The sequence below is a fragment of the Fistularia commersonii genome, chromosome 1 (assembly GCF_037954325.1).
Source record: "Fistularia commersonii isolate RoL2024-O1a breed Wild chromosome 1, RoL_Fcom_v1.0, whole genome shotgun sequence".
Lineage (NCBI taxonomy): Eukaryota > Metazoa > Chordata > Actinopteri > Syngnathiformes > Fistulariidae > Fistularia > Fistularia commersonii.
Genome location: NC_141284.1, coordinates 16,349,522 through 16,369,625, shown reverse-complemented (window position 1 = coordinate 16,369,625; position 20,104 = coordinate 16,349,522). Strand labels below are relative to the sequence as shown.

Sequence of the window (20,104 nt, the reverse complement as noted above, 5' to 3'; positions counted from 1 at the left end):
CAAAGTGAAATCATACTAATAATTCCCCAAACACTTGGATCAGAACTCGGAGTCAATTAAATTGTGTTTTTAAGTTTCAGCAGAAAGGTCGGGATTGTCTTCCAAAATTTCTCAAATTCTTGGGCTAAACAATCATTTTCTTAACTAATTTCTCTATGTTTCTCTATCAGCTTTCCCTAAATTCTTCCAGATTATTACATATTCTTTTCCTGAATTCCATTTCTTATTTTAATTTCTGCGATCTGAAGTTGTTTTTTTTTTTTTTTTTTTTGGTAAATTAATTTGAAAGATCATTTCGAGGTCAATTCTGCTTCATTTTGTGACATTTCTTTTTTTTAATTCCTTTTGCTGTATTTTTTTTTCTCTGTAAAGGAGGAGGAAAGAAAGTCAAAATAAAAGAAAGTAGACATCAATCCCCCCTGTTTATTCTACTTGTCCAGTCATGTTTCGAGGACTTTGAAGAACCCCGGGTTACGTCCGGAACAAAAAGGCCACATCTTCGGGGTGTTTTGGCACCAGCAGGGCAGAAATGCTAAGGCAACTTTGCAAAATACTAATCTGAGCAGATTAACCAGTCCCATCCTTCCTTTTTGTGATGACTAATCTCAGCATCCCGCTCATCACAGGAGTCTTACACTCTGTTATTTCTGGTGAGGAGACAGGATACGGAGGCCTTCCACAGGAAGTGGCCTCTAAGCCACTTCCTGTGTGTTTATGCTTGTCCCTACAATCTTTGGAAAATACAGTCCTGAGCAGCAATTCAGTAGCATCCTGGATCTGTTGACAGCCTTCAATCAAGTTCATTTAATTTGAAGGTGATGAGCTTTCACTGGCTTTTTTTTAATATTATAAACATTATTAACTCAATTTTTTAGTTGTTCTTAAATTCAACTTCATTGAAATTAATTTCTGTGGTTTTGGTAAAACAATCCCTTATTATAGCATTGTTATCAAGGTCACTTTGTAATGTTTTAAGCTGAATTCACTTATTGAAATTTTTTGTTGTTCATGATTTTCGCCTGATTTGGAAGTTTCGAATTAAATACTTATTTCCAACAATTTCATGACTTTGTTTACATGATTAATTTTGTTAATTTTGAGCAATTTTATTGAAATTCTTAAATAATATGTCACATATCTCTCTTGTTAAACAACATAGATATTTCTAAGTATATAGATAAGTTTAATTTTAATCAATGCTGTGAATTATAAGCAAATTAACAGCAGTCAAACTCATGGCTCTCTTTCCTGTGATTTTAAAGACTGACGTGATTCGAAGGGAATATTAAGAAAAAAAAAAGTCCCGTTCTGTTCTCTTCAAATGAAATGATACTCAAAGCTCCGACGACCATTGACCCCAAATGTCCTCCTCTGATTGGCCCATCATAACATCTGCACTGTGTGTGCAAGTACAGGACTAGGACCGGGTTTGGGTCCTGGACCTAGTCCAAGACCAGGCCCTGGGCAGAGACCAAGTCCATTGTAGGCCCAGTCCAGGACCAGGTGCAGGTCCAGGATGAGGTATTGGGAAGAGGTCCATGGCAAGGACCAATCCAGGTCAGGGGCGATCTGAATTCAAAAAATATAGTAAACAGTTTGATCCGATGGTGAAGGCGAAGACGGAGGAAGATCTCTGCTAGAAGCCGTCGTCATAGTCATCGCATCCGTAATCTGGAGGCCAAGGTTTTAGAGCAAAGAAGAAGAAATTAAAAAAGCCATCAGATCTAAGCTGAAAGAGAAGGTATGATTGTAATAAACAATAAATGAAATCAGTAATTTTGCAAACTATATCATTCATTGTGAGGAAATTGAAACCATTTTTTCTCCACTGTTTTTGAGCAAAATTTCAAATTGATGCCACAATCTTAATAATGAGTTGAAAAAGTAATAGTTCAAGTATTACTGTAAATATGGGTTAAGAATTATTATTACAGGAGAGTTAACTTCACCGCCGATGAAAGTACATGTTAAATGTGTAAGCTTTAAGTTAGAAAAAGGGTATAAGAATACAATAAAAATGAATAAATAATTTATTAATACATCAGTAACAGAAGTGAAGATTTCATATTATTTTACTATTTTAGTATTTATGTTCAGAATCAACAGTACAACGGTATAAATTGTATGAATGCTATTAGAATTGTTACACAAAATGTGGTCAAACTTAGTAAAAATAGAAGTACTATTATACAGAAAATAGTATTATGGAAGAAAATGAATATTGGTGGTATGAGTGCTGAATTACTCTGAGTGAATAGATAAAACATGGCTATGTAAGCCAGTAAGATGCTGTAGTATTGGGAAGAGCTAACCTTCGCCGCCCATCAGCTCCATGGCGCTGACACAAGTGTCCTCTTCCTCCTCCTCTTCCTCATCAGCGACCCCTTCGTCGTAAACCACCGGCCCGCTCTCCACCAGCACCGGTCCCTTGCTGTCGCCTGTGTCTGGCTCTCCCGGGGACACCTGCAGGGGTACAGTGTGAATATGTACGGCAACATCCTCTGGAGATCCGACCTGGATGCCTCACCCTCAACCTCCCACTCCCTCAAGCATAAAGGGAGGTCAATAGTAAATGCTCTGCTGAAACTATCAAAATGACGGTTTGATGCTTTAATTCGTTTGAAGGATAATTTCTCCTTTTTTTTTAGACAATTGCTTTCCAGTTATTTGTGTTTCCATTTTCCATTTCCATTTTTTTCTTTCTATCATTTTAAAGTGTCATTTCATGTGTTGGATTAGAAATGATCTGATTCTTGAAGGTAAAAACCTCCTTCAAACTTGAGGGAGTGAATGATAATGTCAGAACAAATATAAAAATGCAGTGGCTTCACTTTTTTGCCCCTAGAATTATATAAAGATTTTTCCCCCAAGACGTCAGACCTTCCCTGGAGCACCTGCAGGTGGGTCCGATTTCTGACAAATTTCTGAAAAATTTCATGCTACATAGAATATCTTTGATTGGCGGGTCATTTCAGTTGTAAAGCTGTTTTAGATTTGGATTCTGAGTGCAGAGTTCTGTAGAGGGCTACCAGCGCCCTTGGTGCATCTCCATGGCAACCGTCGAGAAACTCGCAAGTCAAGTCTTTATTTCCAGGCAGAGCTAATTATAAAACAGGTGGAGGTTCCAAGTTCTTCCTCAGAGCTGCAGACCCCCCCCCCCCCGTCAGCCTTCTTACAACCACCTCCTCCAGCAGATTCTGCCGTCACCTCTGGTTCTGGTTTCTGAAGGTGAGTTCTTGGTGTTCTGTTGGAAAATTCCTGCCAATTTTACATGGTCGTGCTGATAAGATTTGTAATTTTTTACATTTCTTTGGTGGTTTTTTTTTTTTTTTTTTGGTTGATTATTTAATGTCATTCCTTATTAATTTGTCGGATTTCAAGTGACTCCACGCATTTCTTGTGGATTGTTTTTCCTGATAATTTCTGACTTATTTGGATATTTCTGACTGATTCATCCAATTTTACAATTTTTTTGCAACGACAAACTTTACTTCCCTTTCTGGAAATTGTAGTTCAAAAGGATCTGGAGGTTATTTTAACATTAACGGTAAGACAAAGACGTTCCAGGTGATTATGGGGGATTGGTCCATCAATCAACCACAACAAATGTCTCAGTGGACCTTCATCTTTTTGTTGAAAAAAAAAAAAAAAAACACCAAGTAAACCAAAACAAACCTAATTTTCCCATCTTATTTGGCTCCTTTGATTTCAAACTCTAAGAGTAACAAAACTCAGTCCGGGACGTAGTTGGGGAACGCTTAACAAGAACATTTTTGTTCCCTGGCGATCCTTCTTGTTCAAACATCGCCATGAGTTTTACAAGGGTTCCCAGTCATTGTGGTCTCAGACAGCCAGGATGGATTCAGATCTCGCCACTGCCCAAGCGGCAGGCTATTACGATGTTTACGTTTGACCGTAAATAGGGTCGTACCAAACTCCCCCCACGGAACCTCAGTGCCAGCTAGCCGATAAAACTTCTCTATATTCCCCGACCCTGCCTCGTTTAGACTCTCGGCAGCAGGTGTTTTTCTCGGAGACTCTTCCCCTCCGACCGCAGAGAATGACTGAATCTTTGGTGCTTTGAGAACAAAGGGATCTGGAGGGTTTTCTTTGCGTTAGAACCCTGGGGTGGTCTTATCTCATTGTAGTGGAGCCACAGCTTCCTCAGAGTAACTACCTTCTCTCTGATGTCATGCGGCATTGGCCTGCTGTGGCCTCGTCACCATGGAGATTTAATCTCAGACCCCGATTGAAGCATAAAATCTGCCATTTTTTAAGTGGCTTTAACCACCACTTTGACCAAAAAGGAGTCATTTCTGAACAAACACACTGACAAAATATTAATCCCTCATTTCACATGATATCTGTTTAAGATTTTTAGAAAATGATCAGCAGTCTTTTTAAGAAATGTCTTGCTAATTTTAAAGTTAATTTTCACACTCCTTCCCCTCCTTGAGCCTCCACTTTACTGTGATGCAGGGGCTTTGCTTTCCCAGTGATGTCAAGTGCTCGGGCTGTCAGGGGCTTTATGGCCTTGTGCGTCACCCAAGGCAAACATGCCCTCAATAAGGGCTCAGACAAAGTAAAGTTCAGAAGACCCCCATGATGAAAGAGTAATGGACCCTATCCTTTACCCAGAAAGAGGTCACTGGGCTCCCCCTCTGGAGCCAATGGCAAATGCCTGGTGGCTGGGTCTACACCCATAAGGCCCAGTCAAGCATCAAGCAGAAATATTCGGGCATGGGGAAATTCTGGTCCACCGTCCGGTGGCTCAAGAGGGGGCAGCAGTGCACAGTGTCATGGGTTTTGGGTGCTGCTGACCTCGACTTGAGAGGTCAGTGGTGGGAATACCTGGAAGACCACCTCAATCCCATTGTATTTCTTATGAGGAAGCAGAGTCTGGGTCTATCTCTGGGGATAAAGTCATCAAGGTTGTTCAAAATCTCCTTGTTGGTATGGCCCCAGGCGTGGACGAGATTCAACCTGAGTTCCTCAAGGCTCTGGATGGTGTGGGGCTGACCTGGCTCACATGCCTCTGCAACATGGCATGGGTATCAGAGGCAATGCCTCTGGATTGACAGACCAGATTGGTGGTCCCCGTTCTTAAAAAGGGTAACCAGACGCTGTGTTACAGCTGATGATCCTCAGGCTCGCTGAAAAGGTCTATTCGGAGATTCTGGAGAGGAGGGCCGTCTGATAGTTGAACCTCAGATTCAGGAGGAGCAGTGTGGTTTTTGCCCTGGTCGGGGAACAGTGGACCAGCTCAAGGTGGGAGTGTCCTCTCCGGATCGCAGATGAGATCCTTTAAGTTCTAGTATCTCAGGTTCTTGTTCACAAGTGGGGATAAAGTAGACCAGGAGATCAACAGGCAGATCAGGGTGGTGTCAGCAGTAATGTCATTTCTGCATCAGTCTGTCATAGTAAAGAAGAAGGTGAGCTGAAAAGGAACACCTCTAAATTTACCGGTGATCTACGTTCCTACCCTCACCTACAACAACACGTTGCAGAGGACAGAAAAAACAAGATCACAGAAACAGCTGAAATTTCCTCCGCAGGATGGCCAAACTCTCCCTTGCAGAGATGAAAAGATTGGTCACCTGGGAGGGGCTTAGACTACAGCCGCTGCTCCTCATGCATTAAGAGGAGCCAGGTGAGGTGGCTTGGGCATCAGAATGTCAAAATGTCTCCTGGACACCTCCCTGGTGAGGTGTTCCAGGTATGTCCCACCAGGAGGAGGCCCCAGGCAAGACCAAGGTCAAGTTTGAGGAACTATGTCTCTTGGCTGGTCTGGGAATGCCTCAGGATTCCCCTGAAAGAGCAGGATGAAATTGGAGACGGAAGTCTGGGTCTCTCTGCTTGGGCTGCTTCCTGATGACTCAACCCCAAAAAAGCAGGAAAAGATAGATGGATGGATAAATGATTTTATATATTTTGTATATTTCTGATTTTTCAGCAGTTTGAAATCTGCCCGCTGTCATTTATTTTGCCTCTGACTTAGCATCGACTTATGTCTTATTTTCCTCAAGTTGCTTATCTCGTTTTCTTTCACGAAGAGTAAACAAGGGGTAATAAAGCAAAGTCTTGAAAGTTTCAATTTTTTCAGATTTTGAAGCCTCAGAAAATCCCAACTTCTCTTAACAGCAGGATAAAGGGGGTGAAATGTCTAACGGCTGAGAATTTGACTGTCAACCTCTTCTCCCTCCCCCACGAGCTACCGCTTCCCCCTCCACCCGCCTGAACAAGGCATCAACTTATCAGTGGGCTGGTGATGAAGCTGCAAGGAATAAAAAAAAAAATGCTAATTTATCAGGGGTACAGGAGGTTTTACCTCTTTACTAAATCTCATTGAATCATATTAAATCTTGCATTTATAATAATCTATCAACTTGAAGATTTTTTTTCACAGATCTAAAAAAAAACCTTTTGGGGGAATAATTTTGTATACTTTTTGTAAATCCTTTATCTAGTATTTTTGGAAATGAATTTCAATGCTAACTTTTGGGGGGTTCATGGCCATTTAGATTTTCTTACTGAAAATATTGTGACTATTTGAATAAATTCCTCTCAGGTATTCCTCAGGTATATTTCAACTGTTTTTAGATATAATATGTGAACACTGACATGGATTTATTACATTTTTACACATTTTCAGATCAATTTCTTGCTGATATTTTATCACTGCTCAATAAACTGCATGCTTTTCTGCATGTTTTACACATTTTCTTATTGAATACTATATATGATATCTTGATGTCTATTTTTATTTAAATCATATGTGGTTGAAAGTTATTATCTGCCCGACTTGATCATTTTTTCTTGCTCAGTTTTCTTTTCAAGACTAACTGATTTGTGTAACTGCCAAGACTAGATTTTTTTAAACCCTTTTCATATCAATGTCTGCAGATTTAGTTTTATTAATATACTATTAGTTAAGACAGAAAATGGTTCAGGCTATTTACTGGGCTGCAGAAAAACGTATCCATATTGTTTTTCAATCTGTTCGTCAGACAACAGCCGAGGACACCACCAACACTCACTTCGATCTGTCGCTGTGACTGAACTGCATATTACATAACGACAGCGAGGAGCAGCCTCAGCCAATGACAGCAGCCGCTGTGCATCGCTAGCTCCCAGGGGTGGGGGTGGGTTGGGGGGGGGGGGGACAAGGGAGTTGCTAAGTAACAAGCCTTGTTGACCAGGCCCCCTCGTGGCAGTGTTTTCCCTGCGGTGTTCCCATTCAGCTCTGCCAACAGCACATGATGCAAGGAGGTGCAGGAGGGGGGGAATGTGGAGCAAGAAGAAATTTAAGGCGACAGTGAAAAAAAACAGAACAACGATAACAAGCAGAGAGAGTGGACAGGAAAATACATGAATGTATGTGAACCGTGCAGAATGTGTGAAATGTGTAAAACATATGAGAAACAAGCGTGGAAGGTGCAGAATTGGTTTGAAAAATGTGCAGAAATTGTATGAAACAAGCATTTGCATACAACAGCTGTGTGCAGAACAGGTGGGATATGCATTCAGGATGTATAAGAAATGCACAAAATATGAGCGGATACCAAACTGTCGGGGGGGGGGTGGCAAGTGAAACCTGGATGGGTTGGAAGTAATGTTCTTTAGGGTTTTGTCAAATTCAGGCTAGATGGCTAGATGTCGGGCATCGAGCCATTTAGAAGGGCAACGCCAAACATCACTACAAGTGAGGAAGAATTTCTAATTGTCGGAGAGGAAGGTCAAAGAACAGGAAGTTTGTTTTCCTTTACCACTACTTCACGGAGGAACACAACTCCTTGGTTATATTTAGGTTGGAAAAACCAATAGGCAGTGTTGAAGAACATAACTATTTGATTCTGTTATAAGGGATATGATTTCAGCGGAAAAAGAAAACTATAATGCGTTGTCAACGTTTGTCTGCAGAGCAGTATCACTCTTGTCCACCAGGGGAGTGTGGTCAGAGATGTGTTTCACCTGCTCGACAGCCGCCTTCTTGCTGGGCTGCCCGGAGATGAAGGGTTGCAACCTGCAACACAAAGCACAAGGAAAACATAACGTCAAGACAACATTCTCCATCATGCTTTAAATCCATGTTCTGACCGCCAAACTAAAAGTCCCAGACAACAGTGACTCTAGTGAGTCAGTCTATGGAAGTGAACTGTTCTGTTTTGTTCATTCTAAGCACATTTTCTTGTAGTTCAGCATCAACATTTTTAATGACAAATTTGTGTTTCTTTGTTCTAGTGTGTCATTTCTAGTTTTCTAGGACTATTATTTCCTGTTTGTAATTTACAAGAGGTTTCAGTACAAATGCTTGGTCCCCTTGAGTTACAGGATCGTTAGATCAGTGTAACTTCATCACACAGTACACTGTTGAAGTACACTCTAATATGTGTACTGGTTTAGAGCACTTTAGTAAAGAGATTTTTTTTAACACTGTTTCTTACTGTAATGTTACGATATCATGCATTACTCGCACGATACCATGCATTGTTCACCACCGTGTAACATGTCAGTGTATCATTGTGTTGCGGTGTAAGGTTAATCAGGTTGTTGGGGATTCATTAGAATTTAATTGTTCCGTTTTTCAGTTTCAGCTTCAGGCAATTTGAAGAAAAGCTGCAACTGACAGATGGAACCATCTCTTTCTCGACACTCACATAATCAGAGAGCAATGACACCCCCACCACCATCCCTACACCCCCGCCATCACCCCTACATCCACCCCCACCCCACCCCAGGGAGGCTTACAGTAAGTGCTCCACTCTCACTGATAAGAACAGAGCCTTTTAATTAATCTGCTTTATCCGGAGGGAGAAGGGGGGAGGGGAAGTGACATCCTCACCCTCCTCCTCCTCATTAGACAGCCCAACCAGGCTGACGAGTCACCCCCCGCTGAGCAGGACCGCAGGCCCAGGGTGCGACTGTCAGGCTATTTTTAAGCCATTTTAAAGGTCCCTCTTCCGCTAATTGTCCCTCTTTTTTACCAACCTGCTCGTTTCTTGCTACATTTTTGTCAATTGTTAACTCGTTGTGTGGTATGAAGATGATCGGACTGTTTACAAGCTCTGTTTACCAAATATGGAGTTTTTGCTGCTGAACTGCCATCTCTATTATCAACGGGGAAAACATTGCTGTGTTGTTGGCAGCTGTTTATATTCCGACGCAGCCAAACTTCATGGTAGTGCCATGTAAACACCATTATGTCATCAGTGCGTTATAAAAGACTCATTATGATGCAGTTATTATCGCCAAAGATCCCAAAAGATCATTAACATGCGAAAACCCCCACCTGTGATTAGACCACAATGGATCATGTTTACAGTAACATAAACATTGCATACCCACCCCAAATTTGGACATTTAGATCGCATTTCACGAAGACTGAAACAAAGCCCATCATTAAACAAATCAAACTCAGGAGCCCAGAATTAGAAAGCAGCCTGCAGGACAGTTTAGCACAGACGACGGACTGGGATGTTTTTAATAGTATAACCACACCGGAGGACTCATCTGTCAATATTCAGGACTTTGTTGAGGATGTGACTGGGTACATTAGCACTTGGGTTTACATCGTGCCTGCCAAACAAATCAGGAAGTTCCCCAACCAGGACACCTGGATAAATACACAGATGGACCAGATGTGCATTTACTCTCCTGCACTTAGGTCCGGGAAAAGAGAGGACACAGCTACCACAAAAAAACAAGAGGCAGTACAGAGAACAGGTGGACAGCTTAAATTCTACTGCTAACCCCAACGATTATGGCAAGGTCTGCAGCACATCACAGACTACAAGACCTCCATTGGCATAATCAGCCAATGGACAGCCTGCTGGATATTAACATTATTTTAACATCCTCTGTGCTGGCTTTAAGATATCCAGCAACAGCACAGGCCAGTCACATAAAGCACTGCAGAAGATCGACCCCCAAAAGGCAGCAGGACCAGACAACATCCCTGGGTGGGCTGTAGGAGCACGTGCCAATGAGCTGATTGATTTTCTCACCTCCATCTTTAACTTGTCTCTCAGCCAGAGCATCATGCCCTCGAGCTTCAAGACCACAACCGTCATCCCCCATCCTAATAGCACACCCATCTGCCTGAATGCTTACAGGCCAGTAATACTCTCTCCAATCATCATGGAGTGTTTTGAGAGAGTGATGCTGGCCCAAATTCAGAGCAGTATACCAGACACCCTGGACCTATCGACACATCAGGTCCAGCTCAGATGGCATTATTCCCACTCCCACCTGGAAAACAAAATACTCCAACATTAAGCTGTTTTTTGTTGACAGCAGCTCTGCCTTTAACACAGTCATCCTCCACAAACTCTCCCACAAAATAGCCACACTTGGCCTGTACCCCACCCTCTGGGACTGGCACCTGGACTTTTTGTTTATCATGATAGGACATAGGACTTCAGCCAGCATTATCACAAACACAGACACTCCTCAGGGATGTGCCCTCAGCGCCATCATCTACACAGAGTTCACCCACAACTAGATTACCTAAAGAATACCATAAAGTTGTAGATGACACTGAAGTGATAGGATGCATTACTGGCAGAAGCAAAATAGCCTACACAATAGAGGTACCCAGTCTGGTGTCATCATGAGCCGACGACAACCTCACTATCAACATGGACAAATCGATGGAGATAATTGTGGACAAAAGGAAACTGTTCATCTGGAAGCTTGACGAAAACCGGGTGAGCAGATTTAAATACCTGGGCATCACTGTTCCCTCTAAGCCGCTCATTTGCGCAATCGCGCACTGCTACCAGTGTTCTCCGCACACAACAAAGCTGAACTGTAAATAAATTAAACATATTTACTTTATTTACAGTTCAGCTTGGATTTTATTTTGTGCGCAGCATAAATTTGCTGTGCGCAGAGACAGTGGAGCAGTCCGCGATTGCGCAAACGCGTGCGCAAACAGTGCTGGGCATCCACATCAGTGAGGACCTCACCAGGTCACTCAACACCACAGAGGTTAAGAAGATAGTGGCTGTATTTTGTCTGAGGAGGCTGAGGAAGTTTGCAATATCGCATATCCTCACAGACTTCTACACTTGCATTGTTGAGAGCATCTTAACCATGGAGCACCACCATAGTGGACGGCTACTTTTCAGCATCAGGGCCAATGTCCACCACCCCCTGCATGCCACACTGACATCCTGTCAGAGCTCTTTCAGTCATAGATTAATACCACCAAGGAGCTCCACTGAACACCACAGGAGGTCTTTCCTACCTGAGGCTATCAGACTTTTTAATTCCTCTTCCTTCAGCCGCAGAGAATCTTCAAATCTTTTTACCTAAGACCTTAAAACACTTTATAGCCTTGACATTGATACTCTATAGTTTTATTTGTATTTTTTATTCTCCCCCCTTTTTTTTTTTTACTGTTTTTTACAATTTCCTACTATTATTTATTATTGTTATGTTTTACTTGAAACTCTGGCACAACAATTTCCTTTGGGATAAATAAAGTTGTTATTATTCTTATTCTTATTCTTACGCCCCAAAATCCACAGAAAATACAGCCAAAAGCAAGTGTTGATGACCTAAAAGAAGATCATCAGGGTTCCACTGCCCTCTCTAAAGAGTATCTGCCACTGCAGACCCAACAGAAGAGCAACCTCCACCATCAAGGACCACAAACACCACAGCTAAGATGGTTCAAGTTTCTACCCTCTCTCTAAAAAAATCTTTCCTTGACAATTTTACAGGTGTTTAATTAAAAAGACAATTAATTAAAGAGATGTCGGGGACAGTGTCGCTGGACTGGCAGACCGGGACGGTGATCCCCCTTTTTAAAAGCTGGGATCGGAGGGTGTGCTCCAACTACAGGGCGATCACACTCCTCAGCCTCCCTGGTAAGGTCTATTCAGCGGTGCTGGAGAGGAGGACCCACCTGGTTGTTGAACCTCAGATCCAGGAGGAGGAGTTTGGTTTTTGTCCTGGTCGTGGAACAGTGGACCAGTTCTATTCCCTAGGCAGGGGCATGGGAGTTTGCCCAACTAGTCAAAATGTGTTTTGTGGATCTGGAGAAGGCATTCGATCATGTCCCGTGAGCAATCCTGTGGGGGGTGCTCCAGAAGTATGGGGTTCCAAACCCCGTTATAGGGGCTGTTTGGTCTCTGTATGATCGGTTTCTGAGGTTGGTCAACATTGCAGGTTGACCCGTTTCCGGTGAGAGTTGGACTCCGCCAGGGCTCCCCTTTGTCACCGATTCTTTTCGTAACTTTTACAAACAGAATTTCTAGGCATAGCCAGGGCACCGAGGGGATCCAGTTTGGTGGCCACAGGATCGGCCGGGATGAGGAGCAGCATCTCCAAATCTGAGACCATGGTGCTCAACCGGTAACGAGTGGAATGCCCACTCCGGGGCAGGGAGGAGGTCCTGCCCCAAGTGGAGAAGTCCAAGTATCTTGGGGGTCTGGTTCACGACATAAAGGAAGGATGGAACAGGAGATTGACAGGCGTATTGATACGGCGTCTGCAGTGATGCGGACTCTGTACCAGTCAGCTGTGGTGAAGAGAGGAGCTGGGCCAGAAGGCGAACCTCTCAATTTACGGGTCGATCTATGTTTCCACTCTCACCTATGGTCACGAGCTGTGGGTAGTGATCGAATGAACAAGACTACGGATACAAACAGCCGAAATTAGTTTTCTCCACAGGGTGGCTGGACTCTGCCTAAGAGATAGGGTGAGAAGTTCAGTTATCTGGGAGGTCAGATGAGGTGGCTTGGGCATTTGGTCAGGATGCCTCCTGGACACTTCCCGGGGGGTATTCCGGGCATGTCAATCTGGGAGGGGACCCAGGAAGATCCAGGACATGCTGGAGAGACTATGTCTCCAGGCTGGCCTAGGAACACCTTGGGTTCCCCCCAGAGGAGCTGGAGCATCTGGTGGGGGAGAAGGAGGTCTGGGCCTCACTGCTCTGGCTGCTGCCCCTGCGACCCGACTTCCTGTGATATTTGTAACTTCTTTCACGTATCCCTCTCTAACTGTTCTAGCTTAATTATATATTTAAAAAAAATAGTTTCAGGCCAAAATCTAGAAAGATTCTGTCAGCTATTTCTTTTAGCAAAACAAGTGTTGTGTTTATGTGTATACACACACAGTTTTGCAGGGGCTGTGGTGTTGCATGCATCCTGTCAACAGCAGGCGCAGATTCAGCCAAAAGAACTGATTGTGTTTCATCTTCTCACGCCAGTCCATTCCACACACACACACACACACACACACACACACACACACACACACACACACACACACACACACACACACACACACACACACACACACACACACACACACACACACACACACACACACACACACACACACACACACACACACACGAATGCATTGTGTATCATCACACAATCAGACGGACATTTACTTCCAGGGAGGAAGATTTTGAAAAATACGCTATCAGTGTTTGCTGGTGTGGACACACACACACGTATTAATGATTCATTGTAAATAGTTGGAGAAAGACAAATGCTATTTATCTCGAGCACAACTGCTAACACACACATTTTCTTGTTTACTGCATCTGGTCTGACCTTGAAGATGACAGATGTATCCAGAGAGCTCGATACAGAAATGTAACGCTGGCAAAAGTTATATTTGTATCAATGAGCCTGAATGGGTTCTCATCAGGAAAGGAAGCTCCACCTCCAATTCTGTATCCAATTCTATTTAAAGTTGCCTCAACCCGTGGCTCTAAAACATTGGAAAAAACCTCCATATGAGAAACGTACCTCACAATCAGAGCAATTACTTCAAAACTAGAAGGGTCTCCATTTAATTTTTTTTTCCTCAAAAATGAGCAAGATGGAATTAAAATAAGCATGAAATGACTTGAAACCATAGGAAAACAGTGATTAAAAATAGACAGATCTAAAAAAAAAAAAAAAAAAGACTAAAAATGAGCATGTACAGATTGGTAGTAAATATCTGTACAGGATTGTTGGAAGTTTTTTTAAAACCTTGAAAATTACAATATAATTGAAAATTAAATGAGAAGTTCCCTAAAAGCAAAGCTGAACTGCTCCCCCCCAACCTCCAAACACCATCTACCAGCAGCAGTTAAGTCTGTGACTCGATACTGGCAAGTCAAAAAGATAATGTTCTCACACACAGGAGTCGGCAGATTATTCCAAAGGGAAAACCCCCTCATTCTGAAGGGAGTTTTATCACTTTGTCCTTGCATGTTACATGATCTGAAACGCATGCACGAACGCACGCACACACACACAATGACAGAGCACTGTTTAATAACTGCTTACTGGTCCGTGTCCAGGAGGGAGGCTTCCTGGGTGGATTTCAACCTGCCAACCCTTTTTGGGAGACGACATCCTCCAACACACACACAACCACACACACACACACACACACACACACACACACACACACACACACACACACACACACACACACACACACAAGATAGTGTGACAACAAAGTCTTCTGACAGACGAGGGTGTGAAACCAGATCTTCCTGTCGCCTCCTGCCTCCAGCATGGATTAGAGAAAATGAAATTTAAGATACTCATTTTAATAAAAATTTTAATCACCTTTGTCATTTCTGTTAATTGATGGATGATACTTGGTGTCAGGAAGTGATGACATCAGTTAGTGATTTAAGCTGAGGGTGTGTGTCTGTGTGTAAACTGTCATAGGTACAGATCACACTATTCCAGACTACTTAGCACGAATGCAAGGAAGATCACACACACACACACACACATACATACACACACACACACAGTCTTAGACATCAAAGAGTCAAGGCATGTGTGTACACACACACCTCTAAAACTGACTCCTCTGATCTTCAACAGACTTCGGGGTCTTTTTTAGTTTGCTTGTGTTTTTTTGTTTGTTTTTTTGTTTGAGTTTTCCATTCTTTGTTTGTTTTTGGGAAGAATTTATTTCATTTGTTCATTTCTGTTTTTTGAATGATAGGTCTTTCTTCAAATAACATCTAGCCCTGGAACCTCCCGAATCACCCCGTGTCCCTGTGGTAGCCAGGCAACAGTAACCAGGAGCAGAACTTCCAACAGGCATCTTCTGAAAATCCAAACACCTGATTTTGAGGTCACAACTTTGCTGACAGTGCACAGATAGCGGTCAGAGGTCAAACATCAGGGTTGGTTTTTCATCCTTGCTGTTTGACCTCAGTCTGTTTAAGTTGATTCTTGAAAAAAGTTCAGATACAAGAAAAAGGTCCTTGGGATCCAGGTTTTGCTTCAAAAATTGCTAAAATAAAACGTTGTTAAAATAAAAAGAAAAGGATCAAGTATCATCTTCTGATGGATTTTTTTAAAACAATTGTTGAATTTTAGCATGTTTAATCAGCTGGACATTTCTCACTGACTGTAAGCCTGAATTTCCCTTTGGCTTTGGTATTTTTATTTCAAAGATCATTTGGTGGAATTTTTTAACTAAAAAAATATTATATTTGTACCATTAGTACATTTTCCACATCTGCATTGTTTGGATTTTTGGAGTTGGTATTGTTGCGGAGTATATCTTACTGTCGAATGTAAGGGTCAGATCAGTATCTGAGTTGTCAGATCCTGTGACAATGAACATGGAATATGTTGACATTACATATTGATAAACAGTGAACTGAAATGTTTTCAATAATAAGTACACCCTTCATTACATTTAATTTCAATAAATATACAAATGAGATCACATATAGGAATTGATGTGATATAAAGTCGGGTGGTCCGGGGGGGGGTCAGACACATTTAGCTCACTGTCAAACCCTTGGGATTGTTTGAGAGGGATCAAAGGTCAAACGGCAGTCAAGAGTGTCAGCAGCAGCCTGTGGCTACAGACTTGACCGTCTCCATGGAGATCCCTTACAACAGTGGGGGGGTGGCTCCTGACACCCAGCCGGGACTCGGCAGGCGAGTCGGGGACTGACATTCAATCCCTCTGGGGTGGGGGGGTTTCACAGTTCATTTCAAAACTGAAAGCAGATTTGATTCTCGAGTGATTCTGTTCAGCAGTTAAGGTTTCAATCGAAAGTGCGCTAAAAGCTAGGATTCTCACCAAATTTCTTATTTCACACAAAGGGTCTCCTCTGGGTTCAGAAAAGCTATAAGTGCTTCTATTTTAAATCATTTTCAGGAAATTTCTTGCGGAATACTTTTTGGATATATTATATATTTAAGCAATACTTGCTGAAATATTTGTCAAACTTTCTTGGATATTTAAAAGATCTGCAACTCCTTCCAAAATATAGGCAAAAATTTATTTCTGTTCAACTTTTAGCTAATTTTGTTATTTTTTTACAGCATTTCTTTTGTTTTGTTTTTTTAAGTTTGTACCATCAACTTGATCCTCATTGCCTTTTAGTTCAGTTCTTAGTTTATTTCTTTCATTGAACTGATACTAATTTCTGACTGATTTGAGCAAATTTCCCACTATTATTGAGGTCTTTGTTGTACCTCTAACCTGCCACGTATTCCAGCTCAGGGAGGAGGAGACGCCACCGTTTTGTCTCCTCAGTCTGTTTGTCTCGGCCTCCTGGCGTTTGACTTCCATTCCTCTCACTCCTCCCCTCCTTTCAGTCCTTCCACTCCTCCACTCATCCGCCGCACAGCGACTCTCCCTGCTCGGCTATCAGTCTCGGCCGGGTTTAGCGGCTCGTTGCTAATCAGCTTACTGCCAATGAGACTAAGCCTGAGCTGAAAAGGCGATTGAAGGGAGGCCGTTTAGCCAGCGGCTGACAACTGGCAATGGCCAAGGGGTAGGGGTGGGTTTGGGAGGAAGGGGGGGCAATAAAACTTGGCGGGGGAAGGGAAGATAGAAAATTGAAGCTAATATATCATCTTGGGTTTTAAGAGCGGAGACTCGAGAGTTGAGATAAAGGACAAAGGACGTGTCTCCAGAGGGGGGGGATGTGGCCACAAAAACAGCAACTCACTCAGGCATTTTCACTTGCTGCCTGAGCCTTTTTTTCTTCCAGTGGATAAAAGCTGGGACGTCGTCCAAACGGCCCAGTTTTGTTAAAGCTCCCATCGAAATTCAGGCCCCAAACGTCCCATTAGTTACAGAGCACCGCCGACAACAAAGCCTGGCCTCTGGAAGGGGGATGGGGGGTGGCGATGAAGGGGCGGAGGAGGATGTTAGGAATCAAACACTTGAGCCTCTTCATCTGCGAAGACGGCAGGATTAATGCCCCGCTGGACCGCAGAGGATGAACGAGCGTGTAGATCAAACATCCCTGCCAATCAGCCGGCGTCCGCCAACACTGTTAGCAAGGGGGTCACCATCCGCTCGAATACTGACCTCCAACCCCCGCCTCTCTCCCATGATAACGCATTTCAAACCTTTAATCGATGGGTAATTGATGATAAATCAATGTTTAGCAGAAACTGAATCTAGGCATTCTATTTAAGCTAGATCTAGGTTAGAAAATATAGCAGGGATATGTAGCACAGTGCAGTGCTTATCACTGAGAGGTGACTTCATCCAAAAAAGTAAGTAAGGGTAAATGTAAGGTTGATTAAACCGTAAAATTCATTAAACATTCATTTATTCTAGAATTGTCTAAAATCTCATGGTCATCATGTGACCCGTCACATGGTGTGGAGGGGTGTCAGACATTGGGAGAGAACCCCGTCAGTGCACCAGTCTTTTTCACCTCCACCAGCAGCTTTGGGTGGAGGAGGTGAGGATCATAGGCTTCCAGGGCGGGGCAGCAAACCGCAAACAAATTATACACCGTCCCTGAATGAGGCCTGGTCACATGACTAGAAAGAACGGCCTTTCCAGCGAGCAGCAGGCAGGAAAAACTGTGCACACACCAAAATAACTATAAGTATAAGTGCTCAGGTGACTGACTTTGGTGACACCTGCTAAAAAAAAAAAAACTGGAAGTCAACCTGCTTGCCTTTGCCCACTCTGGCAGAGCCCAGGCCCAAACAGCAGCAGAAGCAAACATCTGGCCAAAAAAGAAACTGCTGAGTCGACTAGTCGCCTTTTTTTTCCCCCCTCTTGCCTGCAGCTTTGGCCACGTCTGTGGGTCCGATTTTCATTTCAGGAAAACCAACACAGACCAAGATTGTCGCCTCAACTCCCCCTCTCCCACCTCCTTCCCGCTGAAGGACAAGAGAAAAAAATGCTTTCAGGGACCCCCATCCCCCTTTTCACTAAATTTCTTCCCTCTTAAAAAGTCTTGAAAAAAGAGCAGGATCAGCTCAGACGGAGGACAAAGGGTGAGAGGCAGAGAGAAGGGGTGGGGAGAAGGGAGGGGGAGGGAATACCGCCAGAGGGCAATTACCGGGGCTATTTCTGGAACACTGCTTTTCCACCCTCCAGTGAGGATGAAGGGGTAAGCAGGGAGGGTCCAGCTGGGGGGGGAGGGGGGGGGGGGGGGGGAGTAAAGGAGTTCACGGGACGCCCGGAAGACAGAAGACAATTACAAACATTATGAAGATACACAGATTTCTGTGTTTTTACACAAACCGATAAACAGTTTGGTCTCTGTCGCGGAAATAAATTAGGCCTCATATCTTTACATTTTTATTTTTATTATTTGCACAATATGTTTATGTATATTTGATACATAATACCTTGTTCAATTCAGATTTTTTGGCAAGTTTGAAGTAATTTATCCTGTTTCACAAACTATTCCTAGGTTATCTTTTGAGGGCTTTTTGGTTACTTCTTATTTGACTGTTGGATTGTTTATAGATGTTTAAGGATATTTTGATACTTTGTCAGATTATTCCGTGATTTTTATATAAAACATTCAAGTTATTTATTTATTATTTCATAATATCTTACTAATTGATTGATTAAAGTGATTTTCGAAATGTACTCCTCTACTGTCCAGAAAGGATCTATTTTGACCAAAACTTCTTGAAGTTTCCTGACACCAAACCACTGAAACTGGTTCCCTGAACCTCCAACCGACCAATGTTCCTTTCCAAAACCCAAAGGAGGCCGTTTGTCTCCAGAACAACAACTAAACAACGGCTAAGAACCAAAAATGGATCATTGTTATCGGAGAATGTTCGACAAGGGAGAGGGGTCTAAAAACAAGATGAGAGCCGATGCAGGGAGTTTTATGCAGGATTCAAACCTCGGCTTTCAAAGAACTTTTCTTCAGATTGAGACAACATTAGATCTGATTGCTCTATCAAGGTTCATCTATCTGGGTACCCTTTCCTGACCATCCAGGCAGACTAATAAAGTAAAATATACCCATTGTCTTCGTACAGGGACACCTTCTCTAAGTTGTACTATTACTACCACCCATAGTATAATAATATTACCAAAAATTTGCTGGGTTTTGCTTATTATTGTTTGCAATTTTAGGCAAATATGAGGAAAAAAGAGCAACTGTCACATGCTATATCAATGATAACTTGTTTTACTACATTTACATTTCACCTATCGCTATGAAGGGTATGGGTGTCGGCTGCTTGATGCAAAAATGAATATTTTAAACATAAAGTGTGAATATTGCACAGTAAAAAAAAGCCCTCATCTCTGAAATGTTGTATTGTTTACTTTTTATTCATATTATGATTCTGCTGGTGAAATTTCGTCATGGAAAGTAAATCCTTAAATTTGAATTGCGGTTTTAAGAGGTTTCAGAAGTCAAAGGACTTGTCTTTCGAATTATGAAACTAAAACACGGGCTTGTTTCATAGAATAACAACATTACAATTTACATGGTTTTTGGTTTTATTCCACTTTTTCAAGCTAATTTCTGCAGAGGACACGGGGGGAGGATGAGGGAGGCAGCAGCAGTAGCAGGAGCACAATGGTCCAGTGTGCCCTCCAGACAAGCCTTCAAAAAAAGGCACAATGACTGCTCTGTCATCAGGCCTCGTCCCACCATCCTCTAGCCACCAGCGCGGCGATGGCCTGCTCCCCAGCCGCCTGGGAGATTTTACCCAGTCTGCCACCTGAAGCAAATTGAACGTTTCTCAACACCGTCAAAAATCAACAACAACCAAAACAAAAAATCTCTGGAGGCTGGAAGATGTTTGTAGTGCATCAGAGTACAGAGTAAATGGAGTGAAACAAAGGACAGGAAGGGATGAAAGATTCAGACCCCAACCTC

General features: G+C 42.7%; 1 protein-coding gene across 1 annotated transcript in view; it reads right to left on the bottom strand.

Annotated features, from left to right (window-relative positions):
- Positions 1–248: 248 nt before the first annotated feature.
- The window catches only part of brf1a (BRF1 general transcription factor IIIB subunit a), a 70,266-nt gene continuing 50,410 nt past the window's right edge, over positions 249–20,104 (bottom strand). Inside the window, exons 17-19 of the mRNA XM_086151636.1 lie at positions 7,972–8,023; positions 2,313–2,463; positions 249–1,671 (exon numbers count right to left, since the gene is read on the bottom strand). Of these exons, the coding sequence (XP_086007762.1) occupies positions 1,637–1,671; positions 2,313–2,463; positions 7,972–8,023 (238 nt within the window). The 3' untranslated portion in view covers positions 249–1,636. The remainder of the gene's footprint in view (positions 1,672–2,312; positions 2,464–7,971; positions 8,024–20,104) is intronic.